Source organism: Lissotriton helveticus, chromosome 5_1 (assembly GCF_964261635.1).
Source record: "Lissotriton helveticus chromosome 5_1, aLisHel1.1, whole genome shotgun sequence".
Lineage (NCBI taxonomy): Eukaryota > Metazoa > Chordata > Amphibia > Caudata > Salamandridae > Lissotriton > Lissotriton helveticus.
Genome location: NC_136065.1, coordinates 496,577,106 through 496,594,288, shown reverse-complemented (window position 1 = coordinate 496,594,288; position 17,183 = coordinate 496,577,106). Strand labels below are relative to the sequence as shown.

At 52.5% G+C, this 17,183-nt stretch overlaps 1 protein-coding gene across 2 annotated transcripts in view; it reads left to right on the top strand.

Annotated features, from left to right (window-relative positions):
* VPS13D (vacuolar protein sorting 13 homolog D) overlaps window positions 1-17,183 on the top strand; it is a 2,979,414-nt gene that overhangs the window by 2,060,471 nt on the left and 901,760 nt on the right. For both annotated transcript variants that reach the window (XM_078642819.1, XM_078642818.1), the window contains one exon: window positions 15,360-15,483. In XM_078642819.1, coding sequence (XP_078498945.1) covers window positions 15,360-15,483 — 124 coding nt within the window. The remainder of the gene's footprint in view (window positions 1-15,359; window positions 15,484-17,183) is intronic.

Here is a 17,183-nt window from a genome sequence, read left to right as displayed (position 1 = left end):
CCCACACTTTCCCCCCATCCTTTCTCTTGTCTCTTCAGTATACTGGTGTTTGTGTGATTATAAAGATAAGTAGTTCAAACCCCCACAAGTTCACTCGATTTCCCATCCTTCCCAAGTCTAATAAAGAGCATACACCAAGAATGACAGCAAGGGATGACGTACAATCAAAACTGCTTTAATAACAGGTGCCTCAGACTAATCAGGAGAGTTCCCAGCACCTTCAATGCAAATTATTATTTAAACTTTAGGTCCTGCATGTAAAGATATCTGGATCAGAATTAGGTTAAAATTACTTGAGAATCCATTTAACTAACAACATCATTATTGATGACTGGGGGTATTTTTGTAGATGCAATTCATTACTCTAAGCTGGCGATGATAGCAACCTAGGTCGAGTCTGGTTATGAAACAGTAGTAACTGAGAGAAGCAACCTAGGAAAAAAAAAGTCTTATTTAGGGCTGTCAAACAGTTTAAAGGCAGTTTATGGAGAGGGAATCTGCTGCCCTGAAGACATTTGAGGCAAAGAGTTTAATCGCTGTTCAATAGCCTTAATCATCCACAATGAAGCTACCAGACACAGGAAGCATTCAGGAAAATACACAAAAGGCTCAATAAAGCGGCCATTTGCAGATCCCTTCTGCTAGTGTTTTACAAATCAGATTCTCTAAACCCATTACATTTGAATCAGGAAACTCTGATCCACGAGGGATTCCGTTTCTTCTAAGGTGATGTAACCGCATAGAAAGATTGAGAAGAACAGGCATAGGCTGCGCTAGCAACTGACTTGTTCCAAACCAGGATATCTACTAAGCTGCAATGGAAGAAAAGCCTAGCAAAATTACAAGCTTGCTGAAGGCACAAGCCTAGTTCAATACTGGAAATAATAGTTGCACAATTTCATCACAGTGATATATGTGATCGAGAGTTTAAAATTACATTTTTGGCTGTATCAGAATGATGTTCTTATCTTGGGGTAAAATGAAATTTACAGCTTCATCATTTACCAGGGTTCACTCTATTGAGATAGCCCAAATTAAACAAGCTAAGTGCTGATGTAGGGATTGCACGTGGACAATGTTTACGGCTTGACCCCACACTATACATGGAGATGTAGTGATAGCCTCAGTTGTGAGCTAGGGTCACTGGAGAACAATGCACCCCCTCAGTGAGGCAGGCTGGACTCAGAGATATGACGATAGCCGCAGTGTTGACGTCGGAGGTCACTGGGGAACAGTAAATGCTCTCTGACCGTCCAGGCTCAAAGATGCGACGATAGCCTCAGCTCTGACGTGGGGCACTTGTGAACAATGTCTCCACTCTGCCCAGATATCTTGATTTCGGGCCTTCCAGTGGCTCCTTGGACGATGGGCTGGGCGGTCTCCGGGCACGTCCTTTGGCCTCCTCAGACGTGGGGATTCGGCGTCGCTCTGGGCCCAGCCCCTCTCTTAAAAAAACAAGCAATGCCCCCCGGAGTCAAGACGCCCACACTCACCGGGTCTTCTGTGTCGGGGCTCTTCTCTGGTGCTGCGGCATGGAGCGGGGCTCTTCTTCACACAGGAGAGCCCCCGCTTGGTGCTGTCCTCTTGTCCGGTCCTCTCCTGGGCCCGGAGACGGGGAGGGCTGACGGCGAGATTGAAGACAGCTTCCTCCCGCCTGGGGGAAGCAGAAACAGCGCAGGCTCACCTCTCTGCAGCTCCGGCTGCAGGACTCTGCTACTGTGGAGAGGTCACTTCCGGGTGTCTTGTGTCGCGGCCCTTTTGGGGGGCGGGACAGCGCCTTACAGGATCCCCAGGCTGGCGGCGGTGATCTTCAAGGCGGGAAAAAGGCACGGCATGGTTGGGGGGGGGGGGGCGGGACAGCGCCTTACAGGATCCCCAGACTGGCGACGGTGATCTTCACGGCGGGAAAAAGGCATGGCAGGGAACAAGATGCGGGAGTGACGGAGGAGAGCTGCGGGCGGGGAACGGACAGCGGGAGGGGGCGGGAACACGAACAGCGGGACGGGGGGGGCAGGAATACCTCCCCGTGAAAGTAAAAAAAGACTAAGCACTCACCTGGACTTCCTCTGGTGCTCCAGCCGACTCCTGCAAAAGCCAATTCAGAATGAGAAAAACATGGCGTCCAAAAAAAACAAAAAAGGAAACGCCCACTGCTGCAATGACGACATCGGAGAGGGAAAAAATCTCGGGAACGCCCCCGAATCTGGTCCGGCCTTAACGGACAGATCCGGCACCCAATGGCTAGCCTCCATTTATGGAGCTAGCCAATGAGAGCCGGGGGGCGTTCCCGAAGTCCTTATTGTAAACAAAGGATTTCGCCTGCGCCGAAAAGCTGCGCAGAGCGCAGCCTTCGGCAGGCGAAACCCAAAAACGTTGTCATTTACAATGCCAATAGCTCTAACTTTTTCAAAGGCAAAACCGTTGCATTGTAAATGCTTGTTTGACTATCTTTTGAGACTTTTGTCTCGTGTTGGTTCTCTCTGGTGATAGTAGGGAGGCCTGGTTTTAAGTATTGCGGGACCTGCCGTCGCAATATATCGGTGGTGGACCCTCATGACGTCTGTCTCTACTGCCTGGAGAGCGACCATGACTTCCGGTCCTGTCTGGATTGTAGGGCTTAGGCCCCGAAGGCCTTGAGGGAGCGGCACCTGTAGTTGCTTGAAGTTTGGCACTCGTCCCCGTACCGTTCGAGATCCAGGGGTCATTCCCCTGACCGCTCGCGGAGCCGTGCTCACCGCTCCTTGGATTCAAGTCTTCACACTCGGATTCGGGTAAGAGACGGCACAAATAAAAGTTGAAGAAGCATTTTCGCTCTCTGACATCCCCCCGTCGGTCCCCGGATGCGGACGAGGAGGACAGGGGCTCTGCCCTTGCCGCTCCTCTGGAGCCTGGGAGTCCCGCGGCCTACCCGCCTTACCCGGGTCCGTCGGCGACTCCCGCACAAATGCAACAATTCCTTGCTACCATGGACCCGTCCCGTGGCTGGATCCTGCTGGTCCATCGGCTCCTCCGGTGGATCCAGCCCCGGCACCGCAGGAACCTGGGCCCCTGGCTCCGGCCTCATCGCCAAGAGGTCCCATGCTGCCGGCTCTGGCCCCGGCGCCGCAGTGGATACCGCTTGTTCCGCCTCTGCCCCGGTTCCCGGATGGATTTGTCCCCGCCTGTGATCCGAACTGGGAACCGGTGCCGGCTTGGTCCCGGCCGGTGCCTTTTCTGTCAACGTTTATTCCTTCCGCGGTCCCTGCCCCGCCGCCGAGGCCTATGCCGCCTGCGGAGGAGGATGGCTGGGAAGGGTCTGAGGACCCGCTTGCTCATCAGTGTGATTCTGAGCAGGACTGGGTGGACGACTTGGAGGAGACGGTGGCCTTGACGTCTCCTCTGATCCGGCGTTTGCCTCTCCCCCGCCATCTATGGAGGAAGGCGCCTCGTATACGGTGGTGCTGCGTCGGGCGGCTGCGGTCCTTAAGCTCGATCTCCCCATGGTGACCCTGAAGACAAATCTCCTCACTTCATCGGAGCCGCTGCTGCCTTTTAATTAGGGGTGGGCGGAATTTGCATAATTGCGTACGCAAATCTCTGCGAAACGGTAAAAAATCTCTGCGAACATGTAGAAATTCCACGAACACGCGGAATTGCTTGTTCGCGTCGCTTTTTTCCTGTTCGCGATTGCTGTTTTCGTGCTCGGGGGAAATATCTCGGGAACACACATTTTGAGAACGCGAGAAGCAAAAAATTTCGCAAACTCGCGGAACGCAGAATTTTAAGCAATTTCGCGTTCTCCACGGAAATGGAAATTACTCAAATTACGCAAATTCCGCCAGCGGAACGGAATCTACCGCCTAGGCCTACTTTTAATGATGCGCTCACCTAAATCTTGTTGGGCACTTGGTCATAGCCTGCCACAGGGGCCCATGTGGATAAGAACGTTGCCAGGCGTCATCGCCCGGTGCCGGGTATCCTGCCTTTTTGACCTCTCCTCCTACACCCGAAAGTCTGGTCATTCAAGCTCCTACGTCTCGGATTGCCTTTCCCACAGCTACGCCGAATAAGGACTCTAAAAAATTGGACCAGTTTGGCAAGTGGTTGTTCTCTTTGGCCACCTTAGGACTGCGGTCAGTGAACACCGCATGCCTCCTGGGCCACTATTCCCACGCGGTTTGGGATTCCGTGGCTGAAGTGTTGCCTCAGTGCCAGGAGGAGTTCCAAACTGTACTGTCTTAGGCTGTGGCTGAGAGTAAGGACGCGGCTAGATTCGCCATACATTTTGGCTTGGACACAGCAGACTCCCTTGGTAGGACAATTTCCACGACCGCGGCGCTTCGACGCAATGCCTGTTTGAGGTCCACTGGGTTCTCCCTGGACGTTCAGAGCTTGCTCATGGACATGCCCTTTGACGGCACTCGCCTTTTTGGTGATAAGGCCGACACGGCACTTTGAACGTTTTAAGGACTCGCGAGCTACGACTAAGTCCTTAAGCCTTTCCGCCATGCGCACGGCCACGTCTATGTTTCATTCCTTTCGTGGCCATGGCAGAGGCTCCCCTGACCGTTCGTACAGTCAAAAGCCTGCGCAGTACCAGACTCAGGCCGCCAAGGTGGCTCCGGGGGCGGGCGTGAGGTTCAGTCCACCTCTGCCCCAGCAACGTCTACCTCGAAGCCTTCCTAGTCTGAGCTTCGGGTAGCACCCCACGCCAGTGGGTGGCAGGATTCGTCATCACCTTCCCATTGGCGTTCTGTCACTTCGGACTTGTGGGTGTTGCAGCTTGTCCGGAGGGGCTACTCACTCCCCTTCTAGTCTAACCCCCGGCCATGCCACCTCATTTCCACCGCTTGTTGGGGGATCACTTTGCGCTTCTCCAGCAGGAAGTCACAGCCCTCTTGGCCAAGGGGGCTATCGAGCACGTTCCTGGGTCGGAAGTAGGACGTGGTTGTTATTCCCACTACTTTCTGGTCCCCAAGAAGGACAAAGGGGGCTTGCGCTCCATCTTGGACCTCCGGGGCATCAATCTCTTCCTCCGGAAGGAGAAGTTCAAGATGCTGACTCTAGCTCTGGTCTTGGCTGCCCTCGACCGTGGAGACTGGATGGTAGGCCAGGAGCATTTTCAGTTTGCCGTGCTCCCCTTCGGCCCCAGTGCCCCTCGGGTTTTCATGAACGTGATGACGGTGGTCGCAGCTCATCTGCGCAGATCAGGGGTGTCAGTCTTCCCCTACCTCGACGACTTGTTGTTGAAGGCGGGCTCGCCTCAGGCAGTCGTCACCCACCTTCAGACTACGGTCGAACTCCTGCATTTGCTGGAGTTCTCCATCCGCGTGCCGAAGTCACACCTGAGCCCCTCTCAGAAGCTCCCCTTCATCGGAGCGGTTCTGGACTTGACGCAGTTTTGGGTTTATCCTCCCGAGCAGCGAGTCCGAGATATTCAGGCTATGAGTCCGATCTTTCGGCCTCTATTCCGGGTTTCAGTCAGGATGACCCTCCGGCTCCTGGGCCTGATGGCCTTCTGTATCCTGCTAGTGCAACATGCCAGATGGCTAATGTAGGCTCTACAGTCGGACCTGAAGTTCAAGTAGGCGCAGCATCAGGGCAACCTGGCCGATCACGTTCAGATCTCGGAGGGCACTGCACGACACTTGCAGTGGTGGCTCACGAATCGCGATTGGGTCAATGGCAGATCCCTCTCCCTTCCCCTACCGGAGCACACAGTGGTGACGGATGCGTCCCTCCTGGGATGGGGAGGCCACTTAAGAGAGGCGGAGATCAGAGGCCTCTGGTCTCCGGCGGAGTCCGGGCTCTACATCAATCTTTTGGAGCTTTGAGCGATCCGACTGGCACTGAAGGCATTCCTTCCCTCTGTCCGGGGAAGTGTAGTGCAGGTGTTCACGGACAACAGCACCACCATGTGGTATTGCAACAAACAGGGCGGGGTGGGGTTGTGGACCCTATGTCAGGAGGCTCTACGCCTCTGGACATGGCTGGAACAGCAAGGTATTACCTTGGTGGTTCAACACCTGGCAGGTTCTCTGAACGCCAGGGCGGACAAACTCAGCCGCCGGTGCTTGATGGATCAAGAATGGCGTCTGAATTCGGCTGTGGTGCAAGGTCTTTTTCTGCAATGGGGAGAGCCTTGGTTAGATCTATTCACCACCGAAGAGAACGCGCAATGTCATTAGTTCTGCGCATTGTAATTTCCAAGGCAGCACTCGTTCGGCGACGTTTTTCATCGCGAGTGGAGTTGCGGTCTGTTGTACGCCTTTCCGCCTATACCACTTCTGCCCAGAGTGCTGAAGAAGAACAGGTGCGACCGGACCCAAGTTATTCTTGTGGCTCCGGATTGGGCATGAAGATACTGGTATCCCGAGCTACTCAACATGGCGATCGATCCCCCGATCCGACTGCCTTTTCGGGAGGATCTTCTGTCACAGCAGCGGGGGCGGTCCTCCACCCGAACCTGTCCAGCCTCCAGCTCAATGCGTGGAGATTGAGTGGCGACAGTTGACAGCTTTCGATCTTCCTCCCGAAGCCTGTGATGTCATTGTGGCATCTAGGCGTCCCTCCACTAAGACGGTATACGTCTGCAGGTGGAACACATTTGTGGCATGGTGCACAGCGAAGGCTGTGGATCCCCTTTCTGTCCCTGTTTCTGAGGTTCTTCTGTTCCTACTATCCTTGGCCCAGCAGGGCTCTGCTCAGCGCACTATCAAAGGTTATCTTTTTGCCATCTCCGCCTTTCTGAGGCTTCCAGATCAGCCTTCTCTTTTTAAGTCCCCGGTTGTTAACGTTTCCTGAAAGGCATTACACACAGGTTTCCTCCTGTGCCTTTCATAATGCCTCAGTGGGACTTAAACCTTTGTCTTGACATATCTGATGTGCGCTCCCATCTGATAAAGACTACTAGTCGTAGATTCCTTCACTTAGAATTATCCCCAGGCATGAGACTGGATCCGGAAAACTCTTTGCCACATCATGTCTGCACGCCGGGGGTGGGGCGGCATCACGTTAATCCGCCCAGGCGTCATCCGCGCATGTGATGTCATCAAGGTCACATAAGCCCCACCCCGGCGAGTCTACGTCAGTTTTTTTTCCTTTTCCGCGTGCAACGCGGATCCGGTCTCTGTTCGGGCCTGTTTCGACCCCTTTTTACTCACCTCATTTTGCTATTTTTGGTGAACAGTGTGCAAATGCCTTTGGGCTTCAAGACTTGCACGTTGTGTGGGCGTCTTATGTCTGTGACGGTCCCGCACCTCATTTGTATGTGGTGTTTAGGGGAAGATCACGGCACCACTGATTGTGAGGTGTGCCAACAGTTGAAGCCGAAGTCGCGGCGGGAGCGCCGGATGAAACTACTCTCTGCTCGTCTCTCGAGGTCGACTTCATCCCCTTGTTCAGTCTCGGCTGACTATTTCAGATACGGCCGTTGTCGGCGTCCTCGTCCCTCTCCGATGTCACGAGAGCGTCGCTCCCCGGTGGGTAAGTGTTGCAGCTTGTCCCTGGGGACTGGTGTTCGGCCTGCCGGGGGCGTGGGCTCTCCGCAGGTGATGCGGCCCCACGTGTCGTCCTCCTATCCACTGTTTCCCGGTGAAGGAGCGTCGAGAGTCCAGATGGAGACATATGCAGTGGCCTTGCAGGCCTCGCTAGCGTCTCCTCCTTCGGACCACGGCGCCTCTGCCTCGCCGCGAACTCCTGCGGGAGTCCCTGTGGTGACGCTGGAGGTCGCCGGGGCTCTGGTCGCATCCCCGAGCCCCTCTCGGTCCTTGGACAAGGTGGTCCTGTGTAAGGCCGAGGTGACGCCGCTACGGCGCCGGCAGCTGCTGGACCGGGCGGTGCCACAGGGGTCGGTGGACCCTCCTCGTCTGGCTCTGGGTCGAGGCTGGAGGGGGCCCCCTTTTCCTCCTCCTGGCCTTTCTCGTCCCTCCACGAAAGCAGCTGCCTCGTCGGAGGGCAAGTCGGAGGTTGAGTTGGTCCTGGCAGCGCCGCATGGATTGCCGGACCACCTCCATCCCATGCTGGGCCGAGGCTGGCGGAGGGCTTCGTGTCACTCCCCTGGTCCCTCTAGTTCCTCCACGCAGGCGGTTGCCTCAGCGGAGGTCGTTTTGGCGCCGTTCCGGCACCGCCCCTTGGCCGCTTTAGATCCAGCCCGCTCCGGTCCCCGGCGCGGTGCGACTTCGAGGAGCCCTATCCAGCGTCTCCTTCGGTGCCGGATGGCGTTACTGTCCTGCCTCAGGTGGCGGACTCTACGGCGCCAGACAGGCGTCGGGTCCGGATTCGTCTTTGGACGCTCCCTCTTCTCTGGAGGTGGGGTACATACTAGTGTCATCCTCCCCGGAGACAGGTGGCCGCGTGGTGGCTTTTCGCCGGCATCATCGAAAGGTGGCTCCCCGCCATTCCCGAGGCCAGTTTGCTCGCTGGAGGAGCGACAGGTCCCCCACTCTTCGGTCCCTTCTGACTTCCAGTTCTAGCCTTTGCCCGCCCCGCTTGGTTTCGGGGACGGCAGCCTCAGTTTACAGCCGTTGCCCACGGAGGAGTTGCTTTCTCCACGGTGGGGTCCTACAGAGGCGGGTGCGGCCTTCGCTTACGCGGTGTCCACGGCTGTGGGCATTCTGCGCATGTGTGACCTGGTTGCTCATTCTCCGACAGACCATCTCTTGGAGGTTCTCCACCAGGGCTCTGGTGGGAGGGAGCTGTTGCTTCCTTTTGATGGTTTGCTTCTTTCTTCCCTGGCGGGGGCCTGGAGGTGCCCGCCTCAGGGGATCTGGTGCCTCAACACCTTCTGCACCAGCACCTTCTGGCTCTGCGTGACCCGGCATGTCTTTCCCTCCACCCCTCTGCCGCAAGTCCACTTTTGCGGACTGCTTTTCCCTCCATGCCGCCACTGTTGACTCCACCGTCCAGGGAGGCTCACTGGCTGGACACTTGGGAGCGCAACATGTTGTCCTCGACCAGCTCTGCCCTGCGGGCCCTTAACACCTTATGTGTGTTGGCTAGGGCCACCTCTTGTTTGTGGGACTCGGCTGAGTCCTTGGTATCCGCAGCTTCACAGGAGACTGTTCAGGTGGACTTAAGGCATCATGCGTTGGATGGCCGGGAGCTAGCGGCGTTTATTCTCCACTCCTCTCTGGACATCTCGAGGTGCTGGGCCACGCCATGGCTTCCTCAGTCGCCCTCCGACGCCATGCTTTGCTTCGGGACGGCGTGTTCCCTGAAAATGTTCGGGAGCGGCTGATTGATCTTCCATTTGATGGCACCCTGTTGTTCCATGTCCCGGCGAACTCCGCCATCCAATGGTTCTTGGCAGGGCTCCGTCCTCCTCCTCCTCCTTCTCTTCTTCCTCCTTATGCTCCTCCTCCTCCTTCCCCTCCTCAGTGATTGCGGAGCTGAGTTGGTACTTGACCTTCTTTTTGGGCTGGTTGCCCTGCTGTGGAGTGTGTTTTATGGCCACTCGAGTCCTCCTTGCTGTGACTGTGACATTGTTGGCTGCTGGACGGCCCCTTTGTTGACTGTGTGTTTTTTTGCTGGAATTGTCTGTACGGACTTGGCCTCAGATCAGGTCTTCTGTTTTCTCTTAGGCTGCTTGACAAGCCTTCCGCTGTTTTTTTTTCCCCTGCGTCTCTTTCGTTCCTTCCTCTGCTGCAGAGGTTTTCTTCTCAAGAGGGTTCCCAGGTCTTGGGACTTATCTTACCCTATGTGGGGTAGTGGTAGCTGTGATATAGCTTGCATTCTGCTGGGAGTTCAGGTCGCCTTTGGGCCCATGCTCTCCGTGGCGTTTACGTATGTTGCTATTGCTTCTTTAGGCCGTATGTGCTGCCCCCTCGTAGTGGTGTGTCCGGGCCTTTCCTCACCTTCCCGCTCCTGTCCTACGGGCTGCAGGATTCTGTGTTTCTCCCTTATCAGGCGTTGCTTGCCCGGTCTTATTGGGGCCCTGAGCTGTTCTTCTTGCTTGGCGACTTCTTCTTGTCGGTGCCGCTCTGTCTGGTTGTTGCCTTCCGTCTAGGGTGGGCTCGCCTTCTTTTCCCTCGTTTCCTTGGGCCCTCTAGTCTTTCTTCTTCCTCTGCTTTGTCCTGACATTAGATGGAAGCCCTGTTTCCCTGTATTGGAGTGGGGTGCTTCGGCCTCTCTGGCCTTGCCCTTGACTCTCCTGTTGTGAGTGTATGGGCTTCTTCTGTCTTCTTTTTTCTTCCTACATCCCTCTTTGTGTCGTGGTGTTCTGCATGAGGGGTTCCTCTTGCCTGGGAGGGACGGGGCTTTTAGTCTTGTCCGTGGCCCGGGTCCCCTGTGGGGCCCTCTGTGATGTCCAGGCTGGTGGGGTCGTTACGCCGTCCCTCCTTCCTCTTGTATATTGCTAGGGTATCTATTCTATGTGAAGGAATCTGCGGCTAGTAGTCTCTATCAGATGTACGAGTTACTTATCTTCGGTAACGATTGATCTGGTAGAGACTATTCTAGCCGCAGATTCCTTCATGACCCACCCTTCCTCCCCGTTCTGCGAGGACCTTTGGCTTGGTCTTCTGCACACGCCTCCCGGTGGGGGGGCTATGCCTTCTGTGAGTGCTTTCTATTGCCCTTTTTGACGGGAGGATACGTCTTGTTTTTCTTTCCTTCCTCCTCCTTGGCACATTGCCGGATGGGTTTATGGGTGCTCCTGTGCCCCTATGCTCTGGTCCAGTATCAGAGCTTGCCTTCTCTCCTTCCTCTCCCCTTGTGTTACTAGGGGCGCTGGCCCCTCTGCTAACCCTCTGGGTTGGGGCCCTCCGCCCATGCCCCCTTTTTTCCTTGGGGGGGGGGGGGGGGGGGGGGTTGTCTGAGGTTACCTTGGAGGTTGTCATTCCTGTTTGTCTCGACCCCGTTTCCCCTTTGTTGTTCCTGATTGGGGTTATAGTCCTGCTGCTTGTTGTCATGACATTTTTCATGTGTTCCCTGTCTCGGGGTGAGGGGGGGGGAGAGACTGTCTACTGGCAGGGAGCTGCTGCTCAGGGCTGTGATCTGTTTTTCTTCTTCCCTGCTTTTGGGTACTGCAGTGTTGACACTGCTCCTTATGATATTGTTCATCACCATTCCTTTTTCCAATGTTTTCTGCTCTTTCGCACACTGTTCCCATACTCCCACAGTTTTGTCTGATGGCTGCGCGGAAAAGTTCTTCGAAGAAAATTGACTTAGGCATGCCGGGGTGGGGCTTATGTGACCTCTCTGACGACACGTGTGCGGACGACGCCTGGGTGGAGTCACTTGATGCCGCCTCTCCCCCGGAGCGCAGGCATGCTATGGCAAAGAGCTTTCCGGATCCAGTCTCACGCCTGGGGATAATTCTACGTGAAGGAATCTGCAGCTAGAATCGTCTCTCCCAGATACATCGTTACCGAAGGTAAGTAACTCGTACTTTAAGCCCCTTCATAACTGTCCTTTGCGTCTTCTTACTCTGAAGATAGCTTTCCTGGTAGCTATCAACACTGCCAGAAGAGTGAGTGAGCTCCAGGCCCTCTCTTCTAAACCTCCTTTCCTTTCTGGTCATCCAGACTAGGTGGTTCTAAGGACCCGTTCTTCCTTCTTGCCAAAGGTTGTTACGCCTTTCCACATCAGGCAGACCATAAGTTTGCCCATCTTCTTTCCGCCTCCGCATCCTTCGAAAGAGGAGGAGAGGCTCCACCGTCTGGACCCGAAACGTGCGCTCTCATTTTATCTGAAACGCATAAAGCAGTTCCGGGTGGATGACCAGCTCTTTGTTGGCTACGTGGGTGCCAAAAAAGGTCGGCCTGCGCACAAATGGGCCATCTCTCGGTGGGTCGTCCTCTGCATCAAAGCCTGTTACTCGTTGGCTAAGAAGGAGCCTCCTCTGGGGCTGCATGCCCATTCCACCAGGGCAACGGCAGCCACTACTGCCCTGGTGTTCCCTTGTAGGACATTTATCAAGCTGCTACGTGGGCCTCGCTGCACATGTTTACCAAGCATTACTGCCTCAACAGTCAAGTCCGGAGAGACGGCTTTTTTGGCTGTTCTGTTCTCCGTGACTTCCTGGTGTAATCCTGTTCGCAGACCCACCACCGGGGTTGGTATTCCTGGGGTATCTATTCTAAGGTAAGGAATCTATCAATATCGTGTCTCTTTCAGATGCACAAGTTACTACTTGTGTAACGATATATCTGTGACAGACATAAGTTAGTGATAGATTCCTTTCCGCCCCTCCCATCTTCCCCGTTCTGCGAACCGATTACTAGGGTTAAGGTCATCCCTTTCAGGGCCCTAGTTTCAATGCACAAGTAGTCAGTATCTTGCATGGCTCTGCGTTCCTGGCGCAGAACTGACGCCAGCGCGCATAGGTGGCTCCTAAGTAGTCTCCGTGACGTCATCTCGGCGCATATGATGCCAGCAACGGACGCGGAGCCGCAGGATGCCACCTACTGACTCGCAGGGGTACTGCTAAGCAAAACTTTCCGGATCCAGTCTGACACCTGGGGATATTCTAAGTTAAGGAGTCTATCACTAACTAATGTCTCTTACAAATATATTGTTACACAAGTAGTAACTTGTGCTTCAGGTTTGGAAGCGCCCACCCCACTCGCTCCCGAGGAAGGGATAAAAACTAAAATTACCTCCTCGGCTGAGTCTATGCCCCAACGTATTGAGAAAAATGATGTTCAAATCTCTGAAGTTATCTTGCTGAATTCCAGGGGGATGGCCCTAAAAAAATAAAGCAACTTAGAAAAGAAAATCATTTTAAGGATATTACAATGCCCCACTATGGTCGAGTGCAAATTATTGATCTGGTTAAGTGCTTTCTTGGTTTCAGCTGCCAGTGGGTTCAAGTTCACACTAACGATTAGCTCTATGTCAGGCACGATGTGTATCCCTAAATGTTTAGCCTTTTGAACAACCCTGCTATCTGACCATAACATTTCTTAATTTAAGTGATCTGCATCTTTTCTTTATTGAGTGCATATCCGGATACCTTGCCAAACTCATGAGCCTCCTGTTCTCTAGCTAAAATGTCTGTCTCGGTATCCGGAGTAATAAATGCAAGATCATCGGCGCAGGCCATGATTTTAGTGTTCAGACCATGTCTACTCATGGCCAGAATATCTAAATTGTTTTCTGTTTTTTTGATGAATGGGTCTATATACATTGCAAATAGCAATGGAGAGCAAGGGCAGCCCTGCCGTGTTCCCCTTGATATCTCGATTGGCTCAGTTAATTTCCCATTTATTGAGATTCTGGCTGTGGGATTTAAATACAAGGCCTGCACAGCTTGAATCACCTTAGAGCCAAATTGCATCCTCCTCATGACGTCCCAAAGGAATTGCCAGGAGACCCGATCAAAAGGTTTTTAAGCATCCAGCAAAATTAGTGTGATCAGTTCTCCTGACACTTGAGCGGCATCAAATAAAGAGATGGTCCGCCAAACGTGTTTGGTAGTCCCTTTCGTAGGAATAAACCCATGTTGCCACTTGGACACAAGATTGTCAATTCTGGAAGATATTCTAGACGCTAGTATTTTTGAGTAGACTTTCGAATCACAGTTGATGAGCTTAATCGGCCGATATGAGCTCATAACTAGCGGTGACTTATCTTTCTTTGGAAAGATTACGATCTTAGCAGATGACCATAAATCTGGTGGAGGAGCCCCATTGAAGATGGAGACCACCAGCGTGATAAACAGAACTTTTATTTGAAGAGAATTTTATTTATAGAATTCCACAGAAATGCCACCATCTAAACCAGCGGCGTTACCATCTGGCAGGTTTGCTAAGGCTAGAGCAATTTCTTCCCATAAAGGTGGATCTTCTAATTGGTCATGTTCTTCCCCGCTAAGTTGAGTAAGCGAGACTGTATGCAGGTAGTTGGAATCTCTGGCTCTCTGATAACTTTGTGAGCCAATATTCTCCTCTGTATATAAGCTCTTATAGAACTCTTGAAATGCCCCTTGAATTTTAATAGGGTAATTTGTGGTCTCCCCCATAGGAACTTGTATAGAGAGAATTTCACTACACTCGTAGTTTTTCCCCGAGCAGAAGCCCATTTTACAGCGACCTTTTAGGCGAGTTTTTCCCCAATTTTGGCTTTAATGGCTACCACTTCAAGCTGTAATCCTTCAATTTCCACCCTCAGCTGAACAGCCTTAGTTAATTTTTCTTCTGACTTTCTGATGTGTGCTTCTTTTGAACCACTGAACAAGTGTCTTCTCAGGCTCATTACCATCAAAACGACCTTCCTAGTGGCAATAACATCTGCCCAGAGGGTCAGTGAGCTCCAGACTTTGTCATCTAATTCTCCATACCTAAACATCTTCCCAGACAAGCTGGGGCTTCGCACAAGAACTTCCTTCCCGCGAAAAGCTGTCAGTCCCTTTCATGTAGGTCAGTCCATCAACCTGCCTACCTCTTATGCTCTGCTGCATCCCTCTAAGGAAGAGAAGCGACTCCACTGACTGGACTCCAAAGGGCATTGTCATTCTATATAGACCGTATGAAACACGTCTGGGTGGATGACCATCTCTTCATGGGGTATTTTGAAGTGAAGAAGGGGAAGGGCGTACAGAAATGGACCTTCGCCCAATGGATCATACTCTGCATTAAAATCTGATACGCACCAGGCGAAAATTAACCCCCTGAGTGGTAGCATGCTCATTCCACAATAATGTGGGCTTCTTTGTTCATGTTCAGCAAGCACTACTGCCTGGACAGTCAGTTCCGTTGGGACGGTCATTTTTTTTCTCGTTCGGTCCTGCAGTACTTTTTGGTGTGAAACAGTTTCGCAGACCCACCTCTGGGTTGGTTTTACTTGGGCATCTATACTAAAGGATCTGCTGCGATAAGTCTTTATCCGATGAACAAGTTACTGACCTTTGGTTATGCCTTATCTGGTAGAGACTCTATCTAGTCAAAGATTCCTAACCCACCCACCCATCCTCCTCCTCTGCAAACAGATATTAGGGACAGGGTTTTTTACTTTTAGGGTCCTAGTTTTCCAAGCCAGTAATTAGTGTTCTTCGTGGCTCCGCACTCCTGGCGTGGGAAGTCGCTAAAGAAACTGACATGAGCACGCTGGGGTGGCGCCTATGTCACTTTCGGCACAGACGATGCCGACAACTTCACGCAGGGCTGAACTGTGTCACCTACTGGCGCGCAGGGGTACTGCTCACAAAAAAGTTGCGGATCCAGTTGGATGCCTGGGGATAATTCTACGGTAAGGAATCTGTGGCTAGATAGTTTCTACCAGATAAAGTACATGAGAAAGGATTGGTCGGTCAATGTAAAGTAAGCAAGAAGAAAATGTCATATATTTATCTCACTTCTGTGAATTTTCTGTTCTGCTAATTGTATAATTAATTAATTGCAATTAAAGTTTAACTGACAACAATTTGTTTTTTATCAAAGGGACACGCAGGGAAATTGCTTCTTCTTAAGAGTGGAAATTGCATTGCGAGGTGCCACATATCGCATCTTGTTCAGTGACACTGTTGAATTACCGCCTCCATTCCGCATAGCCAACTTTTCAAAGGTAAATATTGTGTTATTTATATTATCTTCATAGGCACAGAAAATCGAAAAACCTTCTAAATATTTCTTTTTGGTTCTATTATTTATATGTGAGTCTAATGTTGCAATTAAAAATGTAAGCATAAATTGATGAGTTCAAGTTTAGTTGTTAAGCTGTCTATGAGGTTGTTAAACAGTCTGTAAGGGTGGTATTCTTTTAAAATAAAATCATTTTCAAAATCATACAACCAGGTATGCAAATGAAAAAAAGCAGTACCTAGTGGCCTTCATCACTGTACTCTTACACTTGTGAAATGTACGTTTGTTTTAGTATGTGCCACAGTGGAATGTTTGTTCACCATCTATCTTGAGTGTCAATATCTTTATTCGATTTTTTGTGTATATCAACGAGCATACACTGCACACAAGATATGCAAACTAAATAATACAATGAATATTAGTGTTCTAGGAAGAAAAATAAAAAATATTGCCGCATGTAAATACGAGCGGTATCACCATTTAATACTAGCAATACGTTTCATGACCGATAGAAAGCGACTTCCCTGGAGACATGCTGGAACATGAGATCTGAAAGAGACACGTCAGTGATAGATTCCTTACCTTAGAATATCCCCAGGCATCAGACTGGATCCGGAAAGTTTTTCGTCAGCAGTACCCCTGCGAGTCGGTAAGTGGCGTTGTGTGGCTCCGCGTCCATCACTGGCATCGTAAGCACCGAGATGACGTCACAGAGACTACTTAGGCGCCACCCATGCACGCTGATGTCAGTCCTTTCTTTTTCCACGCCAGCAAGCGCAGATCCGGTTAGAACACGTACCCTAGTCACATTTTGACTAACTTTTTGAGACTTTTGTCTCTCCTCTTTTGGAGTCTTTGACTCCTGGTGCCTAGTAGGGATGCCTGGGTTTAAATCGTGTGGGGCCTGTCGCCTTACTATGTCGGTGGCTAACCCCCATGGCGTTTGTCTCTACTGTCTGGAGCGCGAGCATGACTCCCAGTCATGTTCCGAATGTCTGCCTATGGCTTCAAAGGCTTTGTGGGAGCTGTCCCGAAAGCTGCTGGAGGCCAGGTAGTTGTCTCTGTGCCGTTCGAGGTCCAGGGGTGGCTCAAGGGACCGTCTGCTGAGCCATCACCATCGCTCCTCGGGGTTGAAGTCTTCGCCCTCGGTATCGGGTAGGAAACGTTACAAGAAAAAGTCGAAGAAGCGTGTTCGCTCTCTGACATCCCCCGTCGGTCTTCGGATGCGGACGAGGGGGCCAGGGGTCCTTCCCATGCGGCTTTGTTAGAGTCTGGGAGTCCCGCGGCCTACCCACCTTATCCGGGTCTGTCGGCGACTCTGGCCCAAGTGCAAGAGTTTCTTGCTGCCATGAACTTTCTTTTCAGGCCTAGGACTCCCGCCAGCGTGCCTTTGGGCCCTGCAGGCCCTATGGTGGGCCCTTGCTTGCCACCGGCTCTGCCGTCGGCGCCGCCGATGGCTCCGGCTCTGGCGCCGCAAGGTCCTCCGCTGGTGGCTCCGGCCCCAGTGCCCCAGGGTCCTCTGTTCCCGGCGCCGACTTGGGCTGCGTTCGTCCCACCGCCGCCCTTGCCCGAATTTCCGGGCAATTTTGCCCCGGCTTGGGACCCAAATTGGGACATGGAGCCGGATCATTCCCGATGCCGTTGGAGCATTTGTTTTCCCCTGTTCCACCCCCCCGCTGCTGC